This window comes from Ochotona princeps, chromosome 26 (genome assembly GCF_030435755.1).
Source record: "Ochotona princeps isolate mOchPri1 chromosome 26, mOchPri1.hap1, whole genome shotgun sequence".
Taxonomy (NCBI): Eukaryota; Metazoa; Chordata; class Mammalia; order Lagomorpha; family Ochotonidae; genus Ochotona; species Ochotona princeps.
The window spans coordinates 16,340,028-16,366,800 of record NC_080857.1 but is presented as its reverse complement, the minus strand read 5'-3'; the positions used below and the strand labels follow the sequence as shown (position 1 = coordinate 16,366,800).

At 52.6% G+C, this 26,773-nt stretch overlaps 1 protein-coding gene across 3 annotated transcripts in view; it reads left to right on the top strand.

Moving 5' to 3' along the window:
• ADCK1 (aarF domain containing kinase 1) overlaps positions 1–26,773 on the top strand; it is a 101,192-nt gene that overhangs the window by 25,530 nt on the left and 48,889 nt on the right. For 2 of the 3 annotated variants that reach the window (XM_058655376.1, XM_004584574.2), the window contains exon 4: positions 4,776–4,979. The exons of the other annotated variant lie outside the window; for it this stretch is intronic. In XM_058655376.1, coding sequence (XP_058511359.1) covers positions 4,776–4,979 — 204 coding nt within the window. The remainder of the gene's footprint in view (positions 1–4,775; positions 4,980–26,773) is intronic. 3 annotated transcript variants of the gene reach the window in all.

The following is a 26,773-nucleotide window of genomic DNA, read 5'->3' as shown; positions in this document are numbered from 1 at the left end:
GCTACTGCCCCTGTGCTCTGTCCATAAGCCAAACTGGCTAACGTTGGTGCTTTTAATTAATATGAGACCAGTTAAAACTCATCACAGCAAAGTTATTGGTAATGAGATCACCATGAGGCAAGTTACTGTGCTGGCAGGGGAACGAGGTTATGGCGTGGGGCAGGGAGACTGCGTCAGATGTTGCCGTTCTGTTTTGGTTGAGAGTGGAAACGGGGAGCTCATCACCACTGCTAGCCCTGTACCTCGTGTAGCCAGTGGCTTGGTAAAGGCCAGCCAGGGTCCCTGTGGGCACATGGCATCTGGCATCGGGAGCCCCGTGGGGAAGACGGCTTAGAACCAGTGTGCTAAGACTACTAACGCTGTGGCGTTTTGCCTTTCTCCTGCACTGGGGCTTTGCAATTTAGATGACAGAGCATGACATTAGCTGTTGTTTCTGTCTGTTAGGCTATGGTCCAGACTGTTGAACTAAATCAAGTAGAGACAGTGGCTGGGCCTGGAGGGTGGTCGCTGTTGAGGTGAATTTCATTGTCTAGGAAGATGGATTGTTTTATCTGTCTCGTTCATTTATTGAATGCTGACTGTATGCTGGACCCTGCTAGGCTCGCTCTTTTTTTTTTTTTTAAATTCTGTTTATTTTAAAGGTAAAGAGAGAAAGAGAGACAGAGAGAGAAATTGAGATTCATTGCAGAAATCCTCAGGCAGGAGCTAGGAATTCAATTCCGGTCTCCCATTTGGGTGATGAGGACCCCAGGGCTTGGGCCGTTACCTGCTACCTCCCAGGGTGCTCGTTAGCATGACGGCTAAGTGGAGCAGGGACTGGAGCAAAGGTCCTTAGATACAGGATGCTGGTGTCCCACGCCTCCTCCCCTGTTCATTTTTATGTTATTTAATCATCACAATTTTACCTATAATTATTATCCCTCTTTTATTGATGAAGACATTGAGGTTCCAAAAGTAACTTGTCCAAGATTTTATGAAAAGTCAACAGCAAAACAGGATTTGAACATAGATCTTTCTAATTCTAAAGCTGATGTCATTAACCTTTACGTTATAGGACTTTCTGGGTCTTCCACATGGGCGTAGCAGTTCAAGGCTTTGGACCATCTTCCACTGCTTTCCCCAGTCATAAGCAGGGAAGGTGAATTGCCAGTGGAGCAGCTGGAACTGGCTCCCATATTGGATGTCAGTGCTGCAGGCAGAGGATTAGCTTGCTTTGCCCCTGAACCAGACTGCCTGCTGCACTTCTGATCCATCTCCTGCTGATGGTCTGGGAAGGAGATGGAAGACGACCCCAAGATCTTGGGTTCCTGCACCCATGTGGAAGAACAGAGGGAGTTGCTGGCTCCTGGCTTCGGACTGGCCAGCTCTGTCCATCTGGGGAGTGAACTAGTGGATGGAATTAGGATAAAGTGACAGGGTCCAACTCCTTGTCCTAAAGCAGGAAGGGAGGATCTGGAGCCTTGAGACGATGCATTCATCCCTGCCCGGGAGCCAAGTCTGCCCTGCATGTGGTACTGCCCAGCTGCCTAGGCCCCTGCCTGCAGCCGTGGCACTCTCTCTCTCTGCTGGGTGGATGGCTCTCTGGGGTCTCCCCAGAAGTTGAGGGCACAACACTGGATCCTAGTACATCCCCCAGTGACAATGCAGTGGCCGGTGTCACAGAGTAAGGGGAGTGTCTTCCCTACCTCTTCCAATCTCTGCTTCCATTGGGTGAACCCTGGCCTGGCTGTGTCGGGGGGCTCTGTGTGCCTCTGTGGGCAAGTGGGTCACTGGGTATAAGGAGCGTCCTCACTAGGGAGTACCCTGTGGGGTTGGGGTTCTGATTGCCCAGGGCCTTGAGACTAATTCCTGGAGGGGGCGCTTCTCCTGCCATCGATGGTGTATTTTCTCCTGTGTTGGTTCAGCACTGGAGCCGTTGATTTGAGTTGCCGCATGTGGTTCGCCTAGTGTCCCCTGTGCCCTTGTCATGGACTGGGGAGATACCTGGCCCCTCAGCTGACCAGGTTTTCATCTCTGCCACTTTCTCAGCACCTGCCCCTCCCCAGCGCCACATGACCTTCACCGTCTGCTGTTGGTCCATTTGCTCCCCAGTTTCTGCTGCTTGTGGGAATCTTCTCCCCCAAACCGCTGGACTCATCCGGGGCTTTCCATCTCTTCATTAGAATTAGTTTTCTTCTCATCATACCCTCCTGCCAGGGGAAAGAGACCCTCAGTGGCCTAGCTTGGATGAGGTAGCCATGGCAGAGCTGGAGGACTCTGCCCGGAGGGATGGGGAATTTTGTGTGCAGGGGGTTCCCCAAGAAGGCCTGGCGTGTAAGCCAGAAGTGGATGGGTCCCTGAGGACCCCAGAACTCCTGCTAGTGCTGGGATCTGGGGCCTCTGCTCTGCTGCGGTGGGAAGTGGGCTGCTGGGACAGGGTGAATGAGGAGTGCAGCGCCCACTTGATTTCTTTTTTTTTAAATGTATTTGTTTTTTTTTGTAAAGTCAGCTATACAGAGACAAGGAGAGACAGAGAGGAAGATCTTTTGTCCACAACAGCCGAAACTGAGCCAACCCGAAGCCAGGAGCCAGGAACTTCTTCCAGGTCTCCCACGTGGGTGCAGGGTCCCAAGGTTTTGGGCTGTCCTCTATTGCCTTCCCAGGCCACAAGCAGGGAGCTGGATGGGAAGTGGGGCCTCCGGGATTAGAACCAGTGCCCATATGGGATCCTGGCATGTTTAAGGCGAGGACTTGAGCTGCTAGGCTACGGTGCCAGGCCCTCTTAATTTCTTAAGTGACAATTTCCTGTATGGTTCGCTTGGTAGCTAATGATGTAGGATATCTGAGTGCTTCTTCCTTCTCTGTTGTCAATTGTTACTTAACTCCTCACATGGATTTATTGCCCCAATATGCACGGATTGCATCCACATCCTTCTTAGCACTGAGGAGAGTGTGGGTTCAGTGTGGATGCTCATATTCCTGGTTGAGCGCAGGACTGGGGCTGGGATCCCTGGTCCGCTGTGTGTGCTCCTAGTGGCAGTACCTGCACATGGCTGGGGCAGGCACTGGCAGTGCACAGCCTGGGGACAGGATGGGGAGCCTCAGAAGGGAAATTGGGCCCCACCAGCCACCAGACCAATTTTCAGTTGTCTACTCCGTGGGTTCCATAAAAGTACTCCTGTGGTGTGGAGGACACCTCTCTTGGTGGCAGAGCAGGTAAAGCTGCAGTGTGCCATGCTGGCAACCACTGTCTGTGGGTGCTGGTTTGTGTCCTGGCTGCCCCACTTCCCATCCAGCTCCCTGCTAATGGCCTGGGAAAAGCAGCAAGAGATGGCTCAAATGTTTGGACTCCTGCTGTTCATGTGAAAGACCTGGAAGAAGTTCCTGGCTCCTGACGTTGGCCTGGCTCTGTCCTGGTTGTTGCTGCCATTTGAGGAGTGAACCAAAGAATACATTATCTCTGTCTTTCCCTCTCTGTAACTCTGACTTTCAAATAATAATAGTAATAATAATAATAATAAAAAAGTCTCTCACAATAAAACTAAGTTGAACTAAACAGGAGACTCAGGCTATGTTCAGAGCCGTAGATTTGGAGTCTTTTCTTTTTTTTTTTTTTTTTTTTAAAGATTTATTCATTTTATTACAGCCAGATATACACAGAGGAGGAGAGACAGAGAGGAGGATCTTCCATCCGATGTTTCACTCCCCAAGTGAGCCGCAACGGGCCGATGCGCGCCGATCCGATGCCGGGAACCAGGAACCTCTTCCGGGTCTCCAACGTGGGTGCATTGTCCCAATGCATTGGGCCGTCCTCAACTGCTTTCCCAGGCCACAAGCAGGGAGCTGGATGGGAAGTGGAGCTGCCGGGATTAGAACCGGCGCCCATATGGGATCCCAGGGCTTTCAAGGCGAGGACTTTAGCCGCTAGACCACGCCGCCGGGCCCGATTTGGAGTCTTTTCTAGAACTTGCTTTGGCATTTATTAACTGCTTTTTTTGTTTTAAGATTTTTTTATTGTTGGAAAGGCAGTTTTACAGAGAAGGAGAGACAGAAAGATCTTGCATCCACTGGTTCACTCTCCAAATAGCCAGAATAGCTGAGCTGATCTGAAACCAGGAACCAGGAGCTTCTTCTGGGTCTCCCATGTGGGTACACGGTTCCAAGGCTTTGGGCCCTTTTCTACTGCTCTCCCAGGCCACTAGCAGGGATCTGGATGGGAAGTGGAGCAGCTGGGACATGAGCCAATACTCATATGAGATGCTGGTGCTTGAAGGTAGAGGATTAGTCAGTTGAGCTTTCTGGGCCGGCTCCTAGCTGTTGCTTTATGAGCAGAACAACTGAGTCTCCCGTGTTTGAATGTACCAACTCTGGCCTTCCTGAGCAGCAGCGAGGGTTAAAAGGTATCCTGTGCATGTTGTATAAATTATAGTGATCCAGATAAAGTGTTGTTCATGTGGTGGCAATACATTAGCTTAGCATATCCTTCAACAAGTCAGCAGTAGATTGGCTTTGGTTAAGAGCTTTGCACACTCATTTAAGTGGAGCGGGACTTAGCTAAGGTTGTGTGGATGGAGAGGAGATTGGAAGCAGGGGCTGGCCTGTCTGTGTTGCAGGAGGCTGAAGGGATAGCACTGGGGAAGGTGGAGGGAGGTGGTGTGTGTGTGTGTGGGCGCGCGTGTGTATATGCGTGTGCGTACCTGTACATACCTGGACAGTAGGGAAGAAAAGAAAACAAGGTGCAGGGAACATTCTCTACTCACACTTCTCTCCTCTCCCCTCCCCCCATCTCCTTGCAGGTGCACCTGCGCTCTGCCAGGCGTCTCTGTGAGCTCTGCTGCGCCAACCGGGGCACCTTTATCAAGGTGGGCCAGCACCTGGGGGCTCTGGACTACTTGCTGCCAGAAGAGTACACCAGCACGCTGAAGGTGCTGCACAGCCAGGCCCCGCAGAGCAGCATGCAAGAGGTCCGCCAGGTCATCCGTGAGGACCTGGGCAAGGAGGTACCTGCCTTGGCTGGAGGGAAGGCCAGAGGGGAACTGTGCCAGCTGGGTTCAGGACACTGGGCATCTACAACCTACACGGACCCAATCTCACAGCCACTCTCAGGGTTGTAAGTTCCCAGAGGTTTGGAAGGAAAACTGATGATCTTGAGTAGCAGTTGAGTCGTGTGAAATCCCATATCTATTAAGATTTATTTGATTTTTATTTGAACAGCAGAGTAACAGAGAGAGAAGGAGAGACAAAGACTGAGCTCTTCCATCTGCTGGCTCACTCCCCAAGTGGCTGCAGAAGCCAGAGCTGAGCCGACCGAAGCTGAGAGCTAGGAGCTTCCTCTGGGTCACTCATGTGGGTGGGAGGGCCCCAGGATTTGGGCCATCCTCCACTGCTTTCCCAGGCCGTAAGCAGGAAGCTGGATTGGAAGTGATACAGCTGGGTCTTGAATCGGTTCCCATATTGAATGTCGGTAGCACAGGTGAAAACTTAGCCTACTATGCCACCACACCGACCCCTATGTTTAGCTGTTTTTGAACCATAGTGCTGATAATTGCTATCAGTTTTTGAAGGTTTATTGCCTGTTGACAGCTGTACTGGGTCTCATGTGCTATCTTATTTAATTCTTAATCATTTGTGTGGTTAACCCCCGTTTTGTAGATGAAGGGTGGATGGAGACTGAGGGCATTAGGGTCAAGTGTCCATGTGCAGTGTGGGACTGTTGGTCACCTTCCCGATGCATTGGCTTCTGGACATTCCTGGTGGGCAGTCACCTAGCCTTCCCTAGTAGGATGGTGCCCGTCTTACCTGCTTGTGGCCTGTTCCACTGTCAGTCACCTCTAAGTGTTCCTCTGCAGGTCTTTGAGGATGGAGACCCAATGGTCTTCTTACCCGCCACAGTGAGGTATACAGCAGGTGCTCAGGGTTTGTGTAACGAACCATTGAGTGCATACTTGAAGGCGTCCTTAGGCTACTCCAGGCAGGGGTGTGGGCTTGGGAAAGACCAATGGTTCCATCCTTCCTGATTTGTAGGAAGCTGGCCCTGAGTCTGGATCCTTTCACGTTGACCTGGTTCAGGTGCCCAGCCTCCTGCCCAGTGGGGATACCCACTGCCCAGCGACAGCCTGGCTTGGGGGAGGCCCCCATAGACCGACTTTCTTGGGGTCAAGATCACACAGGAGGTGGCAGGGGGACCTCTGGGACTCCCTTGCCCCTGAGAAACATTTTCTCTGATGGAAGTGAGAATGCATGAAGGGTAAGCTGGTTTTGGGCTGGCGCCAGGGGGCAGGCCACAGGCTGGGAGCCCAGCGAGGCTGATGTGCAGGGACCCCAGGCAGGGAGGTTTGGACTGGCTTTGAGAATGGCTTTGCTTCTCGCCAGGGTTGTTGGCCTCTTGCTGCCAACAGCATGAGATTCACCCCTAAATTTAAAGCTAAATAAACCACGATAATAACAGTGCCATGTGGCAGCACCGTGGAGGTGGGTGCCGGGAAAGGAGGGGTGCAGGGGCTTCACATCGGGAGGCCTCTGGGGAGGGAGGCAGGGTAAGAGCAGGTGGGCAGCTCCCACCCATGCCTGAGCCTTTAGTTGCCTTCCTGGATGTAGTTCTCAGCATGCTGGCCCTTCCTTGATCCTCCCATCCCAAGGTCACGGTGCTGGGGGGGACATCTCTCATAGCCCGGAAACTCAGAAAGCCCCCCCCAGCCTCTCTCCCCACCACGCCCTCCCCCTCTCCCCGCCTCCTCCCTCCTGGGAGGAGCATTTGTTCCCTGGTGACATACTTTGTGGTGCGTGGGTGGAGGGAGGGGAGAGGGCTGTGTGGGAAGTGGATAGGTGAGTGCGGGGGTGTGAGGGCGGAGGGAAGTCACTCACTTGGCCCATCCCTACTGCGTCAGCCCCTCCCATGGCTCTCCTGGGGTGTAGCTGTCACCCCCAGGATGATGATTGAGCTGGGCTGTGTACTATTGGGTTCCCCGCCACGCACGGCCCCGTTCCTTCGCTGGTGTAGGCCACGGAGTCTGTTGCAAACATGCCCCTTCTCCGGGTGCGGGTCCTGGGGCGGGATCTGAGGTTACTGAGGAGGGTGCCTGAGGGCTCTGCAGCCTCCCACCGCACAGAGGGCTCCCTCTGACCCCAGCTGGTTGTTTCTGGATCCCTGTTAGGGCCCCTTTCCCTACATAGCAGTCGTGGACAATCGCTGCCATCCTCAGTCTAGGCAGGCCCTGAACCATGTCCCTTGCCCTGGGGTGGGGATGAGACGGAAGCTGCAACTCTCCTGGACCTCACCACCGGCCTTTGGTTCTGCATCAGTGCCAACCCCTGGGCGACAGCTGGCCCTGTCTGCGTGGAGGCGAGAGCTGGGAGGGGCACCGGCATTACCGAGGGAGTGGGCTGGAGTCCCCCAGTGAAGGGAGGGGCGGCGGAGGCAGCAGCACGAGCCCCACCGCAGACCTTCTGTTTCCAGACCAGCCGCTGTTCCCTATGCAGCAGGGCTTCTGTTTGGCTGAAGTCCATGTGCAAAGCAGGGGTGTGTGTGTGTGTGCGCGTGTGTGTGCCTGCACATGCAACTCAGATACTTCTCAACCCAGCATGATCAGGAAGACATGTACTTTTTATTTTGAATGCTAGGCTATGTCGTGAAGGTCCAGCTCTGAGGAGCAGACAGGAGCCCATGTTCCAAAAGAGAGGGTCATTTCTGTGGCCTCAGGAGTGCCCTCGGGGTCCACACTGTGTAGACTGCCTCGGGGATGGTCATGGGGTGGTGCCAGAGGGGTGGTCGGTTCAGGTGCACTGCTGACCTTAGCCAGTAGGTGGCGCCCGAGCTCGCAAGTCTGGGAGGGGCATTGGAGCCCCAGTCCTTCCCTATGGAGGGAAGATAAGACCAAGTGGATGAGATTGAGATACTGGCTATTCTTGGGCATGGTTAATGTCATGCAAGGTTCCCGTTGACCACTGGTTGTTCATGACAACTCCCTACAGTTCCAATGCCTTCCTCATCCAGGTCGTGTGTCCTTGAGGTACCTACCCTGCAGGCTCTGACAGCTGCGACTCTGTGGCTCAACACCTTTCCTTTCATTCTTTTTTCCTTCTCGCTCATACAGCTGGCATCCAGTGAAAAAGAATACTGGGCCCCTAGGGCCAAGAAGGATGGCTACAACCTCATTTTGGGCTCCAAGGTCTGGGGTCATCATCAGGGCTATTCCTAGCAATGTGGCCCAGGGGTTTCCAGGAGAGAAAGGCATTCTATCTGGGCAGGGGGAGGTGATCTGAAGCCGGTGGCATCCGCACCGGCGCTCAGAGGTGGAGGTGGGGGGAGGGACTGACCGCTGTAGGAGACTGGTTCCGCCAAGGTGCAGGACTGGTCGAGCTAGAAGTCAGGACAGCACGCAATGAAGTTTGTTCCCTGCAAAGTGGCTTTTAGGGTGGCGCGTGATGGGGCTGAGATTGTACAGCTGGGGCCGGGGCCACTTCTGGAAGGACCTGCCATGTTCTTCCCAGGAAGTGAGCCTGAGGGAAGAGAGGACTCAGAGAGGGTTCCAGGCACAGGATGGATGAGTAGGTGGGCAGGCAGGGCACTGTGCCCTCGCCCAGCAGCCTTAGTTTCCCTGTAACATAGGAGATGCAGGTGAGGATGGTTGAGGAAAGTGGGAAGCTTGGGGATGGCTTAATGGTGGGACTTAGGGTGTGACAGGATTGTCACCAGTCCTAGGACAGTTTCCTGTGGTGATGCCTGGGGCGGTGGCGATGCCCAAGTAGGCAATGCCTGAGGTGGTGGCGATGCCCAAGTAGGTGATGCTTGTTTTTGTATAAATTTTTCAATTGATGCATTCTATGTAACTCTTTTGAGGACCTCCCTCCCCATGTATGTGTTTGAGTGGATTGTGTGTGTGTGTGCATGCACACCTCTCTCTCCCTCCCCGCCGAGACCACGCGTTGGTACCTCATTCTGCTCTCGCAGGGTGCTCCAGCTTCATGCTGAGCCTTGGAGATGCGTGGGAGCCAAGCTGCCTGTTGGTTGGTTTACTTTGTGACCTTGGGCTACTGACTTTTCTTTCGCCTCTTGGTTTCCTCACCTGTAAAGTGGGGCAGTGACGGACCCTGTGCCGCATAGACTTGCTGTGGGAGGTAATGAGTCTGGAGCAGGGCTGAGTCTTTGCACTTCAGTAATTAGTTCTGTGCATTAAGCTGGATGCTTTGGATATACAAGGAACTTGGGTTTTGAGAGTCTAGGGAATGGCAACAGTGGGTCTGTCACCTGGTTTCCTGGTACCTGACCCCTCCTTTCTCTTCCCCTTGCCCAGCAGTGCCCAGCCTGCTCTTCCTTTCCACTACTGACCACAGTGCATCCAGCACCTGGACCCTGCCTTGGGGGCTGCTGGTGACCTTGGGCTGCCTGCTGCGATTTCCTGAGGTCTTTGGCAGCACCTGCTGTGGGCCAGTGACTCTGACTTTTGTTGTCATGCCTCGCCTTGGGTCTCCCTGGCCCCCCAGACTGCAGAGATGGAGGTTGAGCTCCGGCTACTACTGAGGAGGGACCATGGCTACCCAAGATCACGCAGATGGTGCTGTCCTATACTGGGGGACCCTGGTACTATGCTCAGCTCGTTTGCTGGAGTCTTCATGGAATCAGGTGGGGTGCATGGGGGTGAACATGCACTGGGGAGGGGGCTATGGTCAGGGAGGTGGATGGGGCCAACAAGGCACCCTTCTGTCTGAGGGTGTTTGCACCTGCCGGCCTGCAGCTGGCAGAAGGCTTCCTGCCTGCACTGGCCACGGCCTCCTGTGTTCCTGGTCTTGCTGCCTTCTTCAGGTGCTGATCCAACTTCTCCGCCCCTTCATCTCACGTGCACCTGCTCCGTGCCGGGTCCGGTGCCCATCCCTGTTGCTCCTATTTTCCTCTTCTGGCAGAGCCAGACCAAGGTCAGCAAGCCCTCTGCCACCCTGAGGCCACTTGAATTTGCTGCAGTCACCTTGAGGGTGCGACCTGGCTGTGCATTTGCTCCTGCCCTGGGCATGACCTTCCTGTGTTCTGGCTGCTTTCTTTGTCTCCCTAGATTGTGCCGGAGATGGCCACTGAGTGGGTGTGCTGGGAAAGAAACAGAAAGATCTGGTGGCCACAAAGCTGTGTCATGGAGAGGTCTGCTGAGGTGGGTGTTGGTGCTGGGAGAGAGATTACCCCCCAACCCCCCTTCTCCGTTTGGCCTTCCCAGCAGCTTGCAATAAAAAAATGCATTTATATGGAAAAACATAATGAAAAATAAGAAAACATTTTTCCCCCAATAACACCAAACATCAAAAGGAGATTTTTATCAATTATGAGAGAGAGATTTTGGCCATAAAATGGTAATTTAACGAGTGGGAGATGGATGGTTTGAAGCATTAGCGTCAGCCGGGACGGATGGCCTCCCATTAGTCACTGCTGGGAGAGGCAAGGCAGTGGCTGGGTGGCTGACTGGGCTAGCCCTTCCTCTCGGCATTCACCTGGCCTGGACTTGTCCTGCACTAGCTGCCTGGAGGGGCTGCTGTTTCCAACTCAGTGAGGCCACCTGTATGTTATTGCAGAACTACTGGATGAGTCATACACAGAAGAGTCCCCACTTCTCAGCAGCCTTGGGGTTCCCCTGTGCTTCCCATGGCTGCTCTGTGCTTCCCAAGGCTCTGCCCCAGCCCCTCGGTCCCCTCTGCCAGTTTCAGGTGCACCACCAGCTTCCCACTCTTCCCTCATTTCCCTTTGCATGCTGGTCCACTAAATTCCAGGGCTTGCCACCTCCCTCTCCACCTGTGTGCTTGCTGCCTGGCAGGTGCAGGCCTGTTGGAAGGCTTCCTACAGGTCCTCACCCAGTGAATTCTGTTAAGTTCTTGTCATCTTGCTTACTTATTTTTAATTTAAAAACATAGCTAGTTTTTAATCAGTTCAATATAGTTTCTTAAATACAAGTGTAAGAATATGAACTTCTGGGGCCTATGCTGTGGCATCATAGGCTAAGCTTTCCCCTGTGGTGCCAGCATCTCATGGGCATCGGTTTGAGTCCCGGATGCGCCACTTCCCATCTAGCTTCTTGTTTGTGGCCTCAGAAAGCATTAGAGGATGTCACCTTGCACCCATGTGAGTGATCCGGAAGAAAATTCTGTCTTCAGAGCAGTTCAGCTCTGGCTATTGTGGCCATTTGGGGAGTGAATCAGTCAATGAAAGACCTCTCTCTCTCTCTCTCTCTCTCTCTCTCTCTCTCTCTCTCCTTTCTGTGATTCTACCTTTCACCCCTTCTTTTTCCCTCCCTTCCCTCCCTTTCTCTGACCCCCTTCTCTCTTTTTAAAAAAGATTTATTTTTATTGGAAAGTCAGATTTTTACAGAGAGAAGGAGAGACAGAGAGAAAGAGCTTCTATCTGCTGCTTCACTCCCCACGTGAGCGCAATGATTGGAGCTGAACTCATATGAAGCCAGGAGCCAGGAGCTTCTTTCAAGTTTCCCACACTGGTTCAGGGTCCCAAGGCTTTGAGCCATTCTCTACTGCTTTCCCAGGTTATAAGCAGGGAGCAGGATGGGAAGTGGAACATTTTGGATATGAAGTGGTGCCCATATGGGATCCTGGCACATGCAAGGTGCGGATTTAACACTAGGCTACTGCTCTGGGCCGTCCCTTCCCTTTTCTTTCCTTATTTATTTAGTGGGCTCTGGGATTCACAGTAGTGCCGTGGCTTGGCCATGACCCCTTGGTGGTCCTCTCATTCATTATGGTGCTTGGCTCATCTTCTCAGGGTGTAGGTCTCCTTCTGCTTCTCCTGGCATTCACGCGGGGCACCACCGAGGGCATGCACACAGACACTGCTGAAGTGATGGTTGTTATGTGAATGGAGGCCCATGTGGTGCTGGACTTCACAGCTGAGCCCCAGTGCTGTTGTGGAGTCTGGACTCTACATGGTGGCTGGTTCAGCTTTCGTTCTTGCTTCTGTGTTTCTTGGGGTATTGCTATGGGAGGTTCCTGACCAGGATTTTTTAAGCGATGCGACAAGAGCAAGGGCAGGGCCTGCTTCTCAAAGGAGCAAAAGGGTTGTTCCTGGGACGATGTGTGGTGGGGCTGGTGAAGGAGCCTTGGGGGCGCAAGCCTTGCTTGAGTCCCAAATGCCACTGGATTCTGTTATCCTGCGTGCATTGGATGAGCGCTGGTTTCCTTGTCTGTGTATAGGGATGAATACATCTTCACATGTATAGGGCTGGGATGAGAACTGCTAAGTAGAAGCCACCTAAAAACACTTTAGCACACTGGGCAAGACTTTCTATTTTTTGGGTAAGACTTTAAAAGCACAGGGAACCAAACAAATAGGGTTGGATGAAATAAGAGAACTTCTTATATGGCAAAGGAAACAGTCAACAAAGAGACAATCTACAAAATAAGAGAAACTACTTGTGAACTATCTGTGTGATAAGAAATTAATATCCAGAATATTTAAGGGACTCAATAGACCAGTTAACCCAATTAAAAATAAATGGATGATTCAAGTAGGCATTTATCAAAAGAAGACATCCAAATGGCCAGCCACGGGTATATGAAAACATGCTTTACATCCCTAATTCCCCAGGAAATGGAAATGAAAAGTGCAATGAGACATGGCTTTGTCCCAGTTGGAGTAGTCAGTTACCAAAAAGAGAGAAACAGCAAGGGTTGGTGAGGCTGTGGAGAAAAGGGACCCTGTTGGTGGGAATGCAGCTTAGCACAGTCATTGTGGCAAACAGTGTTGAGGTTTCTAACACTAGGAATAGATCTGCCATACAGGCCAGCCCTCCACGTCTGGGTATACATCCAAAGGAAAGAAAGTGGGAACACTGCCCGGGTTGTGTGCACCCCTATGTTTATTGCAGTAGCATTCACCCTAGCCAGGATAAGGACCCAACCCAGGGTCTGTCTGGGGTCTGTCCACGGGGTGGCTGGCTGAGGAAAGCGTACTGAGTCTGCATAGTGCAGTGGGCAGCAGGTGCAAAGGGAAATGAGGTCCTGTCTGCTGCAGCCATGTGAAGGAGTCTGGAGGCAATTAGGCCAACAGAAGAATAGGCTGGGCCCAGAAAGGTGAGTTGCACGTGTTTTCTGCTGATGTGTTGGCTTAAAAGTCAATCTCTTAGAAGTTGAGAGTAGAATAGTGGTGCCCAGAGACTGGGACAGGGCAACAGGTGGCGAGAACAGGGCAGGGTTGATTACAGGGTGAAAACTAATGATGATCCTAATTTGTTGTACTTTTGTATTTCAAAATAGCTGGAAGAGAGGGTTTTGAATTTTCTCGCTGCAGAGAATTGACTGTTGGAGCCACTGGATGCTCTAGTTAACCCTGATTTGACCATTCCACAATGCACACCTTCGTCTGAATATCACCCTGTGTCCCCTAGGCATGCATGTGTGTATGTGTGTACATCCCTGTCCCCAAGTACCTTACCTAAAGGGCAGCTGCTAGCTGAGCTGCTTCTCTGTAGAGTTCTTACGTGGATGGACTTTGGCAATGAGCCTGCATCCCTCACACACCGGTCCTGGTGCATGGATCTTCGTCTGTCCGTTCATCCTGTGTTGTCTGTGGCAGGTGGTCCAGGAGAATCCTGAGCTTACTGGTTCTCACGGGTTTAGGAGTTCCCTGGTTCACCCCTGCCTTTCATGGGTGAGGAAGACGAAGGCTCAGAGAGGAGAAAACTTGCCAAGACGGCCCAGCTGGTTGGTGGTTGACACAGGACCAGAACCCATAGCTCTGGACTCCCAGCTTGGTGCTCTTCTTCCTGGACTGTCAGCCTGGTGCCTGGAATGAGAGGGCTAGGAGACCCTTGAAGAACATCGGCAGCTTTCTCCCTTGTTGGGGCCTTGTGATTTCCTATAGACCTTGACGAAGCTGTGTGTAACCCTGCAGGTAGCAGGGTTCTGTGATGTTCCTTGCAACTTCCCAACGGCTTGGATAAGAGGCTTGGGTCAATGATACCAATGTGCTCAGAGTACAAACCATGCCTGTATGTTTTGTCCTCTTAGGGATCCAGTGCACAGGGCGGGGCCCAAACCCCCTGAGCAGCTGGTGTGTCTGGGCCCCAGTTCAGGGTGGCCTCATCCACTGACCCACCCGCCACTTGCTGGTTTGCTCACTCAGAAAACACAGATTTGTCAAGCCCACTGATAGGTGCCTACGTCTGTGTCAACGCTCCGGGGGATGCAGAACGTGTCAGAGCTGCGTCCCTCTCTCCCAGAGCCTGCAGACAGAACAGTGCACAGAGGGAGTAATTAGAGAACAATTAAGCACTCAGCTGTGGGGCTGACGGATGAGCAGTTTGGAGAAGTTCAGAGAGCGTTCTTGGAGGAGGTGGGCTTTGAGCTGGGCCTGAAGGAGGACAGAGGAGGGGCACTGGAGATGGGCAGTGTGGCAGACAGAGGAGGGCATGGCTCATTCCTTGTCCGACAGGCTGATGGTGGTCCTGCAGGGGCCAGGAACTTGGTCTGGAGAGTGTATTTGTTTGCTTAGGGCCCCAGATTGGTGATGCAGATGATAGTGCTGTGTTGTCCCGGGATTCTGAAGGCCAGAGCCTGAGGTCAGGGGCTGGCCAGGGTCACTCATTGTGAGGGGGTATGGGGTCCTACTCTATATCTCCCTGCTAGCTTCTGGCCATGTTTGGTGCCCCTGGGAGACATCTCACCCTGTTGGCCGTGTCTTCCTCTTCACAAAGTGCCCTCTGTGCGCGTGGGCTGAGTCTGCGCCCTGATTGTCCCTTTTTGGTAACAGCATAGTCCTCCTGGATCAGGGGCCCATCCTTCTCCAGGATGGCCTCATTGCAAGCCATTGCATCTGCAGTGTCCTTATTTCCAAATAAGGTCATATTCTGAGGGGCTGGAAGTTGTAGTTTTTAATGTTTATATAGCTAGGAGGAATGTGCGTCCATATGGAACTCTAATTAGGGTGGGGAAGGTCAAGGTATGGAGGAAGGTGGGTGGGACAAGTGTTTCAGTTCTTTATGTGTGTGTGTGTATGCCCACGCAGTGAGATCAGGGGAGGGGATCCCTCCTTGCTGTCAAGCTACATCAGCACCCGGGGATGGGAGATAGTCCTTTGATGACGCCTGAGAGACCTCAGTGAGGAGGAAGAATGTTCCAAGGGTGTTAGTTGAGTGGTTTTGATAGTTCTGAGATATTGTCAGCTTCGTTGTGCCAGGGTGAAGAAAATCTTTCTAAGGTCTGTTGGTTGACTGTGTCCATGTTAATGCATCCATAGACAGAGGAACATGCTGCAAAGCTAGGCCAGGAGGATTGTCCAACCTGTTCTGCTTTCCATTATCCCGATATGTGCTCTCCGGGGTTGGGCCACATATTTTGTGATTTTTCCCTGTGGCTGATGTCTGAGTCCAGGAGGCTAGGTGGGGAGTCCCCTAAGAAACCTCATCTAAACTATGTAAAGATTGTCAACAACTATACAATAAAATAAATTAAAAAAAAAAAAAAAAGAAAACTCACCTAGGGTGACCTCAGACTTGACTCTTGTGTACACCAGCCAGCAGAGGGTCCAGTGTGAACTGTCACTTGTACCAGCCAATGGACATACTGGTGAATGTAGCTGCCTGGTCAGTTCTGTCCCATTTCTCATACGAACTCATAGATGCTAGAACTGTAAGCCTGACCCTTATGCATACCTGGGATGGTGCAGCCTAGTTGGGGCAACTCTCAATAACCTCCACCAGGCCTGCCACCAGTCCTGGTTTTTGCATGTGCCAGCATCTGCTGTGCTTCAGCCCGGCCTGGCCCACATCCCATTTGGCTCTATGCACACCCATTAGTGCTGCGGCTTAATTCAGCCTTACCTACCCCACGGCCTGCATGTATGCTGATGGAGCTCCCACCCTGTCCAGCCTGGCTTGCCCCCAGCCCTGGCTGTCATGCTCACCAGTGGGAACTGCAGCCTAGCTGGAGAGTGCTTGCAATTCCCCTACTAAGCCCATTTAGGGCTGGGATTTCAATATGTCAGCATTTGAGTGCAGGTTGGGTGTTGGGGACTCAGTACCATAAGTGAGAAACTGTGACCCTGTTGCTTGAGACTGGGACACGGCCAGTTTCTCTCCCTCACCTTCTCCCTGCTACAGGGTAGGAGTGGTCTCAGGTTGGGTGGCCACAGCTGGAGGACAAATTTCATTGTCACTGTTCTATTCTACTTAAAAAAAAAAAAGGTTGAAAGAGAGTGAAAGAGGCAGAGACAGACAGATCTTTCACCTGCTGCTGCTTTTTCCCAGTACCTGCAACAGCTGGGCCTGGGAACTCAGCCAAGTTTCTCATCTAAGTGGCTGGGACCCAAGTACTTGAGCCTCCACCTGCTGTCTTCTGAGGAGGGTATTGGCCGGAAACTGAAATTAAGAGCGCAGCTGGAACTGAAACCTAGACAGCCTGATAGGAGATGCGGCATGCCAACAACTTCTGCCCCTGGTCACTACTCTTGAAAGAGCCTCCTGGCAGCAGTCCCAAGCCTTCTGAGCCTGCTCGAGGGGTGCAGGACCCCCACCTCCTCCTGCAGTGGACCCTGTGGCCTACCTCTCTCCAGGGAGCAGGGCAGTGGGCCTCTCTTGGCGGCCGCTCAGAGCTGGGGCTGGCAGCATGGACAGGCGAGTGGGATCACAGGGGCTTCTGCTGCCTTCTCTTTCAGTCTTCATGAGCCGGAGAATTGTCGTCACTGTCAGGGATGAGATGATTTGGAGGCAGGGGCTCAGACCTTCCCAGTCTGAGGATGGACATGATTGCCAACCTTGTGCTTACCGTACTGTGATGGCTGCCTGTGGCAGCAGGGCCTTTCTCAGAAGCAGACTCCAAGGGCAGTACCCCAGAACAGGTGGGTCTGTAGGAAGCTCAGGAGCTGCCAGCAGGCAAGAGGAGGCAGCTGGTGACTACTCTTTAGGCAGCAGCCACCGTGGGAGGAGGGATCCTCTCCAGTGGGCAAACCAGGACAGGGGCCAAATATGGCCTTAGAAACCTCGCAGCCAAGGGCAGAGGTGGCAGTTTTTATGTACCAGCCTCCAGACTTCATGCTTGGTGGCTGCTTTTGGGGACTCCAGAGAAAGAGTCCTCAGATCCAGACGCTGACATTGGGGGTTTCCTCTTGCAAGTGCAACAGGGGCCAGAGAAGAGGGCTGGAGGGCTGTGGGTTGTGGTGGCTCCCTCTTGGATAAGCCTGCTTACAGCTGCCCTTAACAGGAAGCAATCCCCTCCACAGTCCCGTTTTTCTGAGGGGCAAATCCATGCCCTCGAGGTTAAGTCGTGTGCTGTGGGTCACACAGAGAATGTGAAGCCAAGCCAGGAGACCCCAGAACCCCAGGCTCCTTGTCCCGCAGGGTGTCCTCCCTTTGCTTCCTGTAAGGAGCCTGGGGTTTTCACGAAGCAGCCAATCCTTGCAGGTCCCTAGCTTCTTCCAGGAGCTCTTCTCATGTCTTCTGCCCCAAGTGTGCCTTAGGGTTTTGCAAGCACATGCTGTTCCCACAATCACTCAAGAAGGTGGCTGTCGCTGGTCTGCTTATTTTCAGATGTAGAAATGAGCCAGAAACACAGCTTGAGTGTCAGCAACTCCAGGGACACACAGGCTTCAAGTGGAAAGAGTTCAGGAGGTAGGTATCCTAGGGGAAGAGAGGTCAAGTTCAAGGCCACGCTATTTCTGGTGACTTCATGGCAGTTTGCTGTCTTTCCTTCAGGTGTCTCATGCATGGCACAGGTGTGGGCTGGTTGACGGTGGGGTGAGAGGAGGGGTCTTCCTTCCCAGCCACTCTCCCATGTATCATCTTAGTGCAGGGAGTAGTTCTCTTCTGTTGCCTCCATCAGCTCTCTCTCCACTGGCACCTTCTACCTGATGCTCCCACTTGGCACCAGAGGGAGGAGCGCCCTCACCTCCAGCTGATTTATGTTCCCCATTGAAATAATAATGTTTAATCTGAAAAGGGCTAATCCATTTGTTATGCTGATTATGGATCAGCCAGCTGTGCCTGCTGCTTTATTCACATAACTTCAGAAGCAAGCCCATTTCCCAGGCCTGGCTTCCTTACTGATTTATGCCATGGGCAGTCTACCTGCTGGCCTGTCTGTCTTCTGCCCTTCTCTCTCCCCTCCTCCCTCTCTTCCTTCCTGGATGCTTATTTATTGAATGATTTTGAAAGGAAGGGTGAAAGAGCAATAGGGATATACTGAGAGAGAGGTCTTTCATCCACTGGTTCACTCCTCAAATGCCTGCAACAGCTTGGGGTGGGCCAGGTTGCAGCCAGGAACTCTGAGTCTTCCATATGGGTGTCAGGGACTCAAGTCCTGGAGTCACATCTGCTGCCTTCCAGGGGCATTAGCAGGAAACTGGTTTGGAAGTGGAGTCGGGGCTCAATCCCCGGCACCCTGGTGTGGGATGTGGGTGTCCCAAGTGGTGGCATGGCTGCTGTGCCCCTACCCCTCCTGCTTTAAGGAGAGCCCTGTTGTGGCCTTGCCTGTGCTGCTTGGGAAGGAGCACTGAGGTGGCTCCCAGCATGTGTGTGTGCAGAGGTTGGCTCTAGGGAGGGTTGCCTGACTCCACATGTAGGGCTGGACTTGCATATGTATTTGTGTGTTTGTTGTATGTGCATGTGTGTATGCACACAGGTTGACTGCTGTGGACCTGGGGCACAGGAAGGAGCTAGTGGGATGGAGGGAAAGAGTGATGAGATTGTAGAATTAGAAAGTCAAGCAAGGAATGAGTCCTCTGGTTCTCTCGTTTTGCAGGTGAGAAATTAAGAACCAGCCACAGTGGCGTGAAATCCCTAAGGCTACACTGCTAGTTGGTGACTGTACAGGATTCCTCAGGTCAGAGGCAGGGGCTTGGGGTACTGTTGTGGGTACATGATCTTACTGGCTCACCTTAGCTTAGGTATGTCTGAAATGCTGGCCTTCCAGGTGCAGAATGAGCTGCAGATGTAACTTAGAGGGCAGGCCATGGTGGGAGAATATCACCCTTGGGCTGGACTACAGAGTCAGGCATTCTTAGAACCCACGAAGGGCAGGACTGGGGAGGAGCAGCCTTGAGCAAGGTGTCAGTGTGGTGGAGGGGAGAGAGTAGGCAGGCCCAGGAGGCCTGAGGCAGGTGCATGGCCTGCTGATGAGGGAGTCAGGACTCAGGGCATCTTTAGAGGTTGTCAACTTGGGGAGGTGTCAGAAGCTGGAGGGAGACTAGGAGGAACTGTGTCTCCCAGGCCTCTGCAGATGTTCACTGAATTATGTTGTGTTGCTCTGGCGGTCCCATGGTGAATGTGAATGAGCTGCCAGCAGGGTGCTTATGGTCTAAGCGGTTGAGGATGACAACTGTCAAAGCAGTGACCAGGAAACTAAAGTTTTGACAGTGCTTGTGGTGTGTGCCTGTGAGGAAGTGACTGGGTGGTGGGGCTCTGTGTGAGTCTGTGAGGGTCAGGTGGTCTTCCTGTGGACCCCAAGGGACAAGAAGGGAATGGTGGCTGTAGGGCAGAAGGAGACTCTAAAATTGGGAGAGCAGAGGTGACTGGGCACGGTCAGGAGTCTCGAGGTTGGCAGCTCTGTGCAGAGAATCATAGGCCCTGAAAGCAAGAGCAGAAGCCACTGCACAGCGAAGAGATCCTGACATTGCCATGCGTGACTGCAGCTCACGTTCAAGGTAGAAGTGGCAAGACCTCACACGGGTGGGCTTGCACTGGGTCCTGGTATCCTGCTATTGGCCTTGCGTGGCTAGGGGTGGCAAGAGGGGTAAGCCCTCAGCCTCCTGGGCACTTCATGGCCCTGTCCTCGGATCACCTGGGAGATGCCCCTCTGGCCTGGCCTTGAGCTCAGGAGTCCTTGGCTCCCTCCTCTACTCTGTCCTGCCTCTCTGATCTCTATCCCAGAGATCTCCAGGATAGGCAGGAGCAGAGACCTGTCACCCTGTGGGGCTGGAGGAATTATTAAGATGGGAAACGTTGAAAGATTAGATTTATGACAGCCGACGGCGGATTATGAAGAATAATTTATCAAATGTCAGTGCCCGCAGCCCACAATTCACAGAAGGTTTGCTTAAGCTAGGGGATCTGATTGGCCTGCCCCCTCCCCCACTGCTAATGAATGACAGTTCTAATGGATGGCTTTGCGGTCTGGCTGGCCACACGGGGTGTTTATCTGCTTTTTATTAATCATTATTATCACAACATTTCCATAGGGTGCCACAGGGTCCCTCCACCCACAACTCTTGCGATCCCCAGCCCCGGGGAGCCCTGCCAGCCACCGTGGTGTCACTGAGGTAGGCCTGGGAGGGTGTCAGCCACTGTGGACCAGGAGGAGGAGGAGGAGGAAGAGGAAGATGTACCTCCTTTCCCTTCCTTCAGCCAAGGGCCTGTAGTGTAGGCCAAAAGAGGGCCACCAAGCAAATGCAAGGGGGACTTACCCTGCAGCTGGGACATTGTCTGCAGGAGGGTACAGAGTGGGCCCAGCAGGGACTCCTTGAAGCAGGGACACTCGACCTGCGACTTGAAGGATGAGTAGGGAAAAGGGAGCTGGGAGTGTGCTGGTGGCTCAAAGAGGCCGTGTGTCTAGGCAGAGCCCAGGGAATGGGCAGGAGGGGCAGCAGCAGATGCTGGGGTTGTGCTAAGGTGTTTCATCCTGGGAGGCTGGTTGCAGGTGTTCAAGCAGGAAGAAGAGGCATGCTCAGTTTCTGTTTAGAAAATTCAGGTGAGCTTGTGGAGGATGGGTTAGAGAGATGGGAAGCTGTTCCACCTCTGGATAAGTGAGGGCTGCAGTTCAGACTCACTGCCTCCGGCCAGTGCCGTCTTCATTGTGCCTTCCAGGCCCTCTGCCCTGGAGGCCTTGAGTGAGGCCCCTGCTGCTCTTGCTGCAGTTATAGAGAGCCTGCAAAAAGTTCTGCTTTAGACCCTCTGTGGGTATTTCATACACAGCTCTAAGATTTATTTTGATTTGAATGGCATATTTATAGATAGCAGAGACAGAGAGAGAAAAAAAATCTTCCTTCTACTAGTTCACTCCCCAAAAGGTTGCAACAGTCTAAGCTATGCCAATCCAAAAGCAAGGGCCAGGAGCTCTTATGGGTCTCCCATGTGAGTGTAGGAGCCTAAGACTTGGGCCATTCTCTGCTGTGTTCCCAGGCAGGGAGTTCGACCTAAAGATCCAGAACCGTTGGGTTGCTGGTGCTTGCACATGGATGGTTGGCCTGTTGAACCACCATGTCAGCCACACTCCCCCACAAAGTGGTATTAAAAAAAAAATTCGAAAGTCAGAGTTCTAGAGAGTTGGAGGGAGGGAGGGAGGAGGGAGGGAGGGAGGAGGGAGGGAGATCCTGATTCACTACCCAGATGCCCATATGACTAGCCTCGGGCCAGGCTGAAGCCAGGGGCTGCTTCTGGGTCTTTGTGTGGGTGGCCAGGGCCCAAACACTTGGGCCATTCTCTGCGCCTTTTCTGGGTCCTTAGCAGGGAGCTGGGCTGAAACTGGAGCAGCTGCTGGACTGGTGCCCATATGAGATGCCGGCATTGTAGGCAGTGGTCTTATTGGCTATACCCCAATGCTGTCCCTAGATTAGTATTTTTAAAGATTTTTTTTTTTTTTTACGTTTTATTTGAAAGCAGAATGAAAGAGACAGAGGTCTTCCATCCACTGGCTCATTCCCCAAATGACCACAGCATCCACAGGCTGGGCTGGGCTGTTTAGGTTCAGGGGCCCAAGTACTTGAACAATCTTTGGCTGCTTTTCCCGGCACATGGCACCCATCTGAGATGCCTGCATTGCAGGTGGCAGTTTTACCTAGTGTGTCACAGTGCTGGTCCCATAGGAGTTTCTATAAAAATAACCATTTGACAGATGAGGAAAGGGTCTCATGTCATTGCCCATGTTGCTGCATCAAGGAGCCAGGATTTGAACCTGGGCCGCCTGATCCAGAGCTTGCTGTAGGATTGCTGTGCTTTTCTTGCATATCAGGTCTGACTGTCCCAACCAGCCGCTGTGCACATTCTGGGAGCGTGCTCACAGCATCCTGGAGTGTGATTGCCCACCTGTTGGCTGCTCATTGGCATCCTGGGGGAGGGGAGCAGCTTGGTCTGACCTCTGGTTACCTGGTGCCTGGAGGCTGTTCAGCTGCTGGTCACAGCTGAGTGCCATGCAGAAACTTAGATGCGAACGTGGTTCTGTGGTCTCCTGGGCTGACCTTGGGGTCTGCCGCTGGCCCCTTGTTCTCTGCCCCGCTTGGCCGCAGCAGGAGCAAATGACTCTGCAGAATGGACAGTCTGATCCTCCTGAACCCTGGGAAGAACACAGAGTCTGCATCCTGGAGCTGTTAGTGCCGCTATTATTTTTATTATAACAAATTGCTCTGAGTAGGAGGCACAGGGTGGGGGCACTCCCACCTGGAGGCAGGGCATTTGCTGAGGAGGGCTGAGGCCTTGGCTTCTGCTGTGGTCCCTGGGGATCTATGAGGCTGCGCTGGAGGCCACCCTGTCGCTGTTGGATGGGGTGTGGCAGGTATGTGTGCACCTGACGTCCTGCAATGCGAGGACCCCCTTCTGGTCCGCTCCCCGGGCATGGCTTGCAGTATGGAAGGGTCTGTAGTGAATATTTGTTGACTGATGGGCTGAGCTGAGAAATGGCAAATTAGTTTTATCTCCTGCATTCATTTAGGTCAGTCAGTAGCTGCCTGAAGCCCCAAGCGGGATGAGCGATTCTAGGGCCTCATCCGAGCTCAGCAGGAATGAGTGGTATGATTGATTAGCAATGCCTGGTATGGCTTGGGGTACATGACTGGGCTATTGCTGAATAATAAATTCCCTCCAACTGTAATAGCTTAAAGCAACACGTGTTGTTGTCCTACGTGTCTCTGAGTTAGGAATCTGGGAGCAGCTTCTGGATGTGGTAATGGCTCACTCAGTGTGTTAGTTGGTGTTCTGTAGAGAGGTGGAACCTACAGGAGGTGTGTATGAGGTCAAGGGATTTGGGTCAAGGGATTTGTTAGTGCTGGTGGCAGGTGAGAAGTCCCACAAGAGCTCATCAGCAAGGAGCGTGGAACCAGGGTAGCTGAGAGATGTGGGTCTAAGTTCCGGAGTCCAAATGATGAAGAGCCTGGACTTTTATTTATTTAGTTACTCATATATTTTCATTTGTTTGAAAGAGTGAGAATGACAGTGAGAGGGGAAGATGGGAAGAAAGACACACAAAGAGCTTACTCAAATGCCTGTGATTGCCAGGGCTGGACCACGCCCAAGTCAGGAGCCCAGAATCCAAATCTCCCACGAGGAAGGCAAGAGTCAAATGCTTGAGCAACACCTGCTACCTCCCAACATGTGCTTTAGGAGGAAGCTGCAATCGCAGGTGGATCCACAACTCAAGCCCAGGTGCCCTGATCGGGGATGCGCTGCCATGAGTGGCGTCCTCATTGTTGCATGAGATGCCGATTCTAAGCCTGGAGTTGCAGGGTCCCAGGGCCTGGGCCAGAGAGTGTCCCAGCTCCAGGAGGTGTATTCTGTTTGTGTCCCCACTGAAGGGGTGATGTTCCTGGCTCCTGGACTCCTCCCTGTACCACCGTCATGTTGAGGATAGCTCTTCCCGACTTAGTCCACTGGCTCCTGTGAGCCTCTTCTGGAAGCTTCCTCACAGACACGCTCAGAAGGGATGCTGTTGCAGCTCTCGCTTTGGCTGGTCACAGGTCCATATCTTTCCACTCAGCATCTCTCAGGTGCTTGTAGGTGAGCTGGCCAGGGCTGCAGCAACAGGAGTGTCTATCGCGGGCTGGAGGCTCTCTGCCAGCCTGTGACCTTGACTCTACACCACATGGCCTTCTGCACAGGCTCTGTAGATGCATCCTCATGACATGACAGGGACAGGAAGGGGAGGACACCATGGGGCTTTGTATGATTTGATCTTGGACGTCATGCACTGTTACTTCCTCCCCATGCTGTCTCTTAGGAATGGATCATTGGTTCCATTTTGCATACCAGCGGAAAGTGATGGGCTCCACCTCTCAAAGGGAAGAAGATTTAAAAACCTGTGAGCATATTTTAACATTGCCAACGGCAGGGATGGGGCAGGCGATGTGATATCAGTTTGTGATGCCAGCCTTCTATATTGGAGGACCGGTTTCAATCCCAGCTGCTGCATTTCTGCTCTAGCTCCCTGCTAATGTTTCTGGGAAAGCAGCAGTAGATGACCCAAGTGCTTGGTTTTTTGCCACCACTTGGGGAGACTGGGATGGAGTTCTTGGTTCCTGGCGTTTAGCCTGGCCCATCCTGGCCTTTGCAACCATTTGGGGAATGAAGCAGCAAATGAAAGATTGATCTCTTTCTTTTCTTCTCTTTCTCTCTCTCTCTCTCTCTCTCTCTCTCTCTCTCTCTCTCTCTCTCTCTCTCTTTCTCTCTCCCGCTCTCTGTAAGGCTCTGTGTTTCAAAGAAATCTCTAAAAAAATTGGCATGGGGGAATGAGAGTGTGTATCTCAGCTGTTTGCTCGCATCTTCAAGTATTAGCAGAATGAGACACTTTCGTCAGAGAATATTCTGGCCCTGCCAAGGCAACCACAGGTGGGTCTTGGAAGTCCAATCAATGTATAGAAAGCTAATTTTTAAGTTGATCATTTTGGATGGCCTGTGAATGATGGTAGAAACATTCACATGGTCTTAGACAGAAAAAAAGATTTTCTACCCCTTCTAGAAGACCCAGAAATGACCCTGAAGAGGTAGGGGTATGAACCAGAAATCTTTAAGCAAGTGGAGCAGGAATTTCAGGTAAATGGGATATGAGTTGGTCAGGTGACTCAGGAATAGTAGCAGGTGTCTCAGGCAGGTCTGTGGGCAATGGTGCCTAGAGGAGGATTCTGAGCAGAGGGTCTGAGGGTGGTGGGTGCTCTGTGCTGGCAGACAACAGACATGTTGTGTGGGTCTGGTTGGCTGGAGCTATTTGTGTGTCTGAGGCTGGGCATGTGAGTGGTGATAGGTATGGTTCACTGTTGCTGTGTGATTAGCACAGACAGACTTGGGTGTGACTTTGGGTTCCAGTGCATGACCCCTGGCACCCAGCCAGGTGTGGCATGGGCCAGGGTGAGACCTTGAGAACCAGATGCTGTTGGCAGCTGATGTCACGGTAGCCTGCTCTTGTCTCAGGTGTCCAGGACAGTCGCCCCAGCTCCCCGGTGGGAGCTGCCTGACCTTGGGGCTGCAATCAGGTAGGCCACAGGAGCCACACAGTTTGGGCTCCATGAGATGTATTATCAAAATGGTGAGGACATTTCTGGAACCAAAAGTGGTCTGCTGTGAATGGATGGGGACAGCGGGATGGAACATTTGAGACTGGGTCTTACTGGAAGAAGTCCCTGGAGTTTACAGCCCACCCGCAGGCTGCACATGCCCATGGAGTTGGTCAGGACCCTGACAAAGGAAACTCCCCAGGAGTTTCCTTGGCATTTCCAGGAGGGTCATCCACCTGCCTTGGAACTGAAGAAGCAATCAGGCCTGTCTGGGCTGCTCCATGTAGCCTTGAGGAAGCACGGATGCTACATTGGCCCCGGGAACCTGCACGGCCTTCTTGGGGGAATTCTGGCTGTGCTCAGACTGCCCTGGGATTTCTGTCTGATGTCACTTGGTATCCTAATCCCCAGAGTCCTGCTGAAGCCAGACTGTGGGAGTCTCCCTGTCTGCCGAACCCCAGGGGGATGGCGCACCTCCTTACTCTGTGAGGTTTTCATGCTTATAGGACAAATACCTCCTCCCCCTTCTCTCTTTCTCTCTCTCTCTCACACACACACACCCTAAATTAGGCAAACTTACAAAAACCATTTTTCTAGATTATTTTTCCTTTTCCAGACAGGGGCATCGAAGCTGTTGAATCACAGGCCACCGGGGCAATCGTAATTAAAAAGCACAGAACTAGTCATTTTAAAAAGCAGTTGTTTCACTTAATTGATTTTGCTGCCAGGCCTGGAGAGAGAAAAAAGAAAAAAAGAGGGCAAAGAAAGCAAAGCTTCGTCAAGGAGATGGCTTTCTCCTGGTGGCGGGGGTGGGGAAGACCCTTGGAACGCAATTCTGCCAAGGCTGCCGCTTGTGTCCACCCGTGGTTTCCTGTCAGAGGAGCTGGGGCAGCCGGGCCTGAGTGCAGGGGCTGGTGTGGGTCCCAGCTGCATAGTGGGAGGTGTAACTGCTGTAGAGATAGGGCTGTTCTTACTATCTAGCAACAGAAAGTACTTCTACTGAACACTTTGAATCAAGATTCCATTTTCAGATCCTTTATTCATATTTAATTATAGGTTGCAACACCAATCTTTAATTACCTTTTTTATAAGCCAGCTAGTAGCAACCACTAGCCATCAATTAGTTTGTGTGTGTGTGTGCGCGCACGCACATGTGTGTTGGGCTCAGGTAAGCCCAGGAGAGCGTGGCCATGTGACTTGTTTCCAGAGAGGAAGGCAAGGATGAACTCAGTGGTGTCTCTTTGTTTCCCATGCTTGGCTTGGCAGTGGGAGATATGGGTGAGCCCTCCCTGCTGGGCCTGGTGGTGAGCTGGCAGCTGAGCTTAGTGGTGTCTAGGGGTCCCCTGGTTGGGGCAGGGAGTTATGGGAGACCTCCTTCCTGTCCCCTTGGGGGTGTGGCAAGCCAGGGTTTCTCACCATGGAGATTAGAATCGCTGCTTGCCTGGCCTTCACCTTCCTTCCACCTGCTGTGTGCTGCTCTTGGCAGCTGTTTTAGCCACACAGTCCTGGTAATGCCTTGTCATTCTTCAGTTGCAGTGACTCTGCAATGTCCCCGCAGTGACCACGTTTTGAAAGCCGTTTGTCCTGCTCAGAAAGCGAGCAGGTATTGCTGGGAAGCGGGCAGAG